The following is a 5218-nucleotide window of genomic DNA, read 5'->3' as shown; positions in this document are numbered from 1 at the left end:
CCTGGGGCGATTTTGATAAAGTCCTCTTGAAACTGCAAGGACCCGGGCCTCAGCCAAGGTCGAAGATCTCAGACCCCCAGGTCCAGCTGCCCCCCACCCAGTCACCTCCTTGGCGACGAAAGGAGCACCTTCCCTGGGCGTGCGTTAGCTCTCCTGCCCCCCTGCCCCGCACCTCTTTCCCTGACCCAACTCAGCCAAGAGCCTCAGACTCTTCCCTGGGCGGCAGGCGGTGGGCGCTGGAGACTGATCATACCTCCCCCCACCGGCTCCGCTGAGCCCGGCCGTCGCCATTTCCCTGGACCCTCCCTCCTCCTCCTCCCCGCCCGGCCGGGCTCACCCACCATGGCTCGTCTGCAGGGTGGGAAGTCCCGGGGGCAGGGTCAGGAGACGTGGAGAAGCTGGCGTGCAGTGAGGGCCCCGACCTCGGGTTCCACGTGCCCACAGCCCCCTCCCCACTGGAGACTGGCCTGCCAGGGTAGGTAGGACCAGGCAGCATCCCAAGGGGGCCCCAGCCCACCCCAGCCCTCCTGGCCCCTCCCCGGGATCCCGAGGCCATTTTAACCTCGCCCTGACCTCCAGCCCTACATTCCTATTCAGTGCGGGGCCCGCACACACTCACAGGATTAAGTCGGAAAAAGCAATCTTTTTATTTAACCCATACCTAGGTTAGGGGCGGGGGAGGGCCGCAGGAGGGGTCAGGGCCGAGGGGCGGCCCTGCAGAGAGGACCGCGGCGGCCGGGCCTCACTGGCGCGGGTCGGCCAGGACGCCTCGCTCGGCGGCGGCGCTGCCCAGGATGAAGCCCACGGCCAGGGACACGGTCTGGTCGAAGGAGCCGCGCAGCTGTTCCACGTGCTGGTTCAGGGTCAGCAGCTGGTCACGCAGCGGGCCCAGGATGGACACGATGTCGCCCAGGTGCCCCAGGGTCTGCAGAAGGGCGGCGTTCAGCGACGGCGGCGCGGGCTGCGGGGGCACGTGGTCCTCCGGGCGACCAGGCGGCGAGTTGGGATCTTCCCGGGTGGGGCCGGGGGACGACGGCGGCGGCGGCGGCGGCGAGGCGGGGGCGCGGAAGGGCTCGGGGTCCTCGGGGCGGCCGGGCGCGGGGGTAAATGTGGAAACGGCCGTCGGGGAGCCGGGGGCGCGGGGCGCGTCCGCAGACTTGGGCGGGGACGGGCTGAACCTGAGCGTCCAGGCGGGGTCCGCGTCGGGTTCTCGGGCGGCGGGCAGCGGTGGGGCGCCTGGAACGCAGAGCGGGTGGTCGCGTGAGGCGCGCCCGCCCCTCCCCCCGGCCCGCAGTCCACTTCCCCGGGTCCGAGGCGCCCCGCCCCTCCCCCACCCCAGCCCACCTACCCGGCTCAGCGGGCGCGGCGGGGGCTGGCCGGCGGCCGCGCGGGGGGCGCCCGGGCCCGGGGGAGCGGCGGCGGCCGCGTCTGCGCCCGCTGTCGCCCAGCAGCCCCATGAGCTGGCGGATCTGCGCGTCGAAGGGCCCGGGCGGCTGACCGTGCGCGTCGCGGACCTTGTCCTTGAGGAACTTGTAGCGGCGGCGGCACTGCGCGGGCGTGCGCCGCACCTGCTGGCGGGCCAGCGCGGCCGACACGCGGCGGTAGGTGGGCAGCGCCTGGCGGCGGTCTAGCAACAGCGCTCGCCACACGGCCGGCTGCAGCAGCGTGCCTAGCAGCAGCTCCGTCTCGCGCGCGCTCCAGGGCGTGCGCTGCGCCGAGCCCGGGGATACGGGTGACCCGGGGGATGCGGGCGACCCGGGGGGCGCGGGCGCCGCCAGCGCGCCGGGCGAGACGGGCCTCCCGGGCGGGGTCGCGGGGACGCCCCCCGCCAGCCGCTGCTCGGAGTCCGGGCTGGCGGGGGACGGCGGCGCGGGCGGGGGCGGCCGCCGGGGCCGGAGCAGCATCCCGGGGCCGGCGGGCGCGCGGGGGTCGGGGCCGAGGCCCGGGAGAAGCCGCGCACACGCGCTCGGTGGGCCCTGCGCGTCCGCCTTCGGTAGGAGCGGGCGCCGGAGCCCAGCCGGGTCTAGGCGGCCCTCCCACCGCTCCGCCCCGCCCCGCCCCGCCTCTGCGCGCGCTAAGTTCAACTTGCCTGCTCCGGCGCCTGGGTCTCCCGGCCAGTCTTTGGGCCTCTAGGCCCTGAGCGCCTGGAGCAAAGTTCTGCCCCCGCCCGCCCAGCGGGGAAGAACCTTCCCAACCGCCGTTTGTACTTCTTAACCTTCTCAGTTGAGGTACAAACAAATATGGCTACGTGCATTTGGGTGCGCAATGTTTGATTCGTCATTACGCATGTGCCATGACCTTTCACCACTGCGCAGATGAAGCCATGGAACCTTCCAGTTCCAGAGGCTCCCTCGCGCCTTCTCCTTTTTCCTCTGGTGCACCCTAGATGTTGTTTGTAACCGTAATTGTGTTCTGGGTCTGCACCCCGCCCCTCTTCCTTGTGTGCTCTTAGTCTGTGCAGGAGGTAGAGTTCATCACTGCCTGCTGACAGCTTTCTGCTGGATCTGATAAAGAGCCAGGCCAGTGGTCAGACGTAGTGTCATAATTCACACGCACACTTCACAGGAAAAAACTTCTTTATTCTGATAAAGAATGGCTACAGTTAACATTGTGGTTGATACAGAGTATTGAGCCTCTACCCCCCTGAGAGATTAGGAATGAGACAAGGGTGCCCAATGTTATGGCTTCTGCTCAACCTTATTCTATAAGTCATAGCCAGAGCAATAAGACAAGAAAAAGGAGTAGGAAGTATAGAGATAGCAAAGGAAGAAGGAAAGCAGCCGCCACTTGCAAGTGAGATGTTTGTATATGTGGAAAGTACAAAACCTACAAGCACATTATTAGAATTAATAAATGAGCTTAGCAAGGTCATTGAATACAAAAATAAGCAAAAGTCAATTGTATTTCTGTATACTGGCTACAGTAGTTTTGTAAAGCTCCTTAGTTGGGATAATTCTGTGTCCGAGTGGCACAGACAGCACAGAGTCCCTAACATCTTACTTGTCCGTGGAACTTTGGCAGAGCTAAGAAGTTAGCGTTGACGAAACCGCAGACTTACTGGGTTGTGCCTGGTTTTCTACTGATGCCCCTTTTCTGTCCCAGGATCCCATCCCTGCGCTGAGCTGCATTTAGTCATCCTGTCCCTTCAGTCTCCCCTGGGCCGTGGCTGTTTCTAAGTCTTGTTTTCCACGTCCTTGACAGTTTGAGGAGACGGGTCAGGTGTTTTGTGGTGTGTCCCTCAATTTGGGTTTGTCTGCTGTCTTCTCATGATTAGAGTGGGGTTCTGGGTTCTGGGACGAGACCCAAGAGGTGATGTGCCATCTTATTAGTTCGTGTTAGGATGCATGACGTCGGCAGACTTGGGGCCATGATGCTGAGCCCCATCTCCGGTTAAGGTGGTGCCTGCCTCTCCCCACTGTCAGGTCACCCTCTTCCTGTCCTGCCCTGCAGTGGGGGCTGGTCACTAGGTCCCCTGCCGCCCACACTCGAGGGGGTAACAAACCACACCTCCACACTTTGGATTTCTCCCAGTTCCTCCCGTTTATTTATTCATTCAGTTGTCCGTTTACTCCAGTGTGGACTCATGGACCTTTGTCCTGTTCCTGGGTCACTGCCCATCACTGTCGTACGTGGGGGCTCAGACAGCCCAGCTCTGGCTGTGGGGAGTCTTCACAGCTCTTTCCCTTTTGTCCCGTGTCCTTTTGATGTGATCTACCCTCCCACCCCCAAGACCGCTTGTAGCACTTCCGAGCTCCTGGCTCATCTGGTACTTTCCCCACTCAAGCCCTGCAGTCAGCCATTTCCTTTTCTCGGAGGCTTGAATGGCATCTGGAAACCAAGATTTGGGCACCGGATGCAGCTGCTGCTATTGGGGTGTCACTGCTTCTGGGCCCGTGGCTCTGGGGGCAGTTTTGCTCCCCAGGGGACATTTGGCGATGTCTGGACAGTTGTTGGTTGTCACAGCTGGGGGCAGGGGGCGGTGCTGCTGGCATCTAGAGGGTAGAGATCAGAGATGCCACGAAACATCCTGCAGGCTCAAGACAGCCCCATCGCAGAGAGCCATCCCCCGACACGTCAGCGAAGCTGTGACAGACTCTGCGGTGACAGCTGGGAAGTGGATTGCACACAACCTGTATCTCGGGTCCCTGACCGCCTCGCACCTTGGGCTCCGTGAGATCCTTTCTTGGATGGTAGGAGGTCTGGTGCCCTCGTCTCCAACTGTCTACTCGCGTCCCACCCCACAGCGAGTGCGCAGAGGAGCCTCGGAGGGCTGGCCTGGTGCCTGAGAAGCTGCTCCCAACCGGGGTGCGGTTCTCACTGCAGTTCTTTTGTCTTCAGCTCAGTCTCCCTTCAGAACAGCATTTCCCACGGTCACTGAGGTCCACCCCCTGGGGAGCAGGAGAGGCAGTGAGGAGATGCGGCTGCAGGGGAGTGGCAGCTCAAGCCGTCCTGTCCCAGGAGAAGTCCCGCCGTCCTCGCAGCGGGTGTCAGACAGCAGGCGGAAGGACACAAGCCGCAGGGAGGGGTGGGGCGGCACTCAGCCAGCCCCTCGGCCACTTACCCCAGCACCACCGGCCACTCCAAGCCCGTGTCCCAGGTGATGGCCTGGCTGCCGGGGCCCTACTGGCCTTCTCCGGGTGGCGGGTGCTGGTGCCGGCCCGGGGGCTGCCTCGGGCTTGATCGCAGCCTCCTGGGCGCGGGGGAGTGGCACCCCGTTTGTGGCGGGGGCTTCCCCAGAGCCTGGGTGCACAGGGCTGGGCTCCATTCAGCGTAGGAGGGGCTGCATGGGGTTGGGGGTTGCTGGCTGGGGAGCTGGCTGGCAGTTCTCAGAAAAACGTGTTGATGTGATGAGAGCCGATGTAGCGAAGGGAGAGCCGGTCTTCCTGGTGCTTTAGTCGTGTCTCGGGAGGAAGAGGGACCAGGGTCTAGTGGTTCTAAGGTGGCTGAGGACCCCCCGCCCCGGCCCAGACTCCAGAGCCACATGACCACGGCAGCTCCTGTCCACAGTAACACGACCCCAGCATCTCCCCGTCTTTGTTGGTGTCCACCAACCCTCGGCTCTTCCACTGGGACCCTTCGGTGGTGACCAAGCCCTGGGAACGCCCCAGCCTGCCCCCGGTGAGGCTGAGCCTGCTGCTTGGCCTGTGGGCTGCGGACGAGGTCTGGGTGGCCAGACGCCAGGATGGGCAGGGCTTGTGGCAGACAGGCGCGGGCCGTG

At 64.1% G+C, this 5218-nt stretch overlaps 1 protein-coding gene across 1 annotated transcript; it reads right to left on the bottom strand.

The window, feature by feature from the left end:
* Window positions 1-742: 742 nt before the first annotated feature.
* Window positions 743-1904, bottom strand: UTF1 (undifferentiated embryonic cell transcription factor 1). The gene is made up of 2 exons (XM_029244846.1): window positions 1349-1904; window positions 743-1236 (listed from the first exon to the last, which is right to left on the bottom strand). The coding sequence occupies exons 1-2, from the start codon at window positions 1902-1904 to the stop codon at window positions 743-745; spliced, it is 1050 nt and encodes a 349-aa protein (XP_029100679.1).
* Between the last annotated feature and the right edge of the window lie 3314 nt (window positions 1905-5218).

The sequence above is a fragment of the Monodon monoceros genome, unplaced genomic scaffold, assembly GCF_005190385.1.
Source record: "Monodon monoceros isolate NGI ecotype Baffin Bay Population unplaced genomic scaffold, NGI_Narwhal_1 Super_Scaffold_4, whole genome shotgun sequence".
Lineage (NCBI taxonomy): Eukaryota > Metazoa > Chordata > Mammalia > Artiodactyla > Monodontidae > Monodon > Monodon monoceros.
Note: the sequence above shows the minus strand (reverse complement) of the source record. Positions and strands in the feature narration are given on the sequence as shown.

What these genes read in the sequence shown, in the direction of transcription:
- UTF1 (XM_029244846.1), bottom strand. Translation starts at nt 1,904, where the DNA reads ATGCTGCTCCGGCCCCGGCGGCCGCCCCCGCCCGCGCCGCCGTCCCCC. An exon ending in CGCCGCGCCCGCTGAGCCGG is followed by an intron (nt 1,237 to 1,348) that starts GTAGGTGGGCTG and finishes TCTGCGTTCCAG; the next exon opens with GCGCCCCACCGCTGCCCGCC.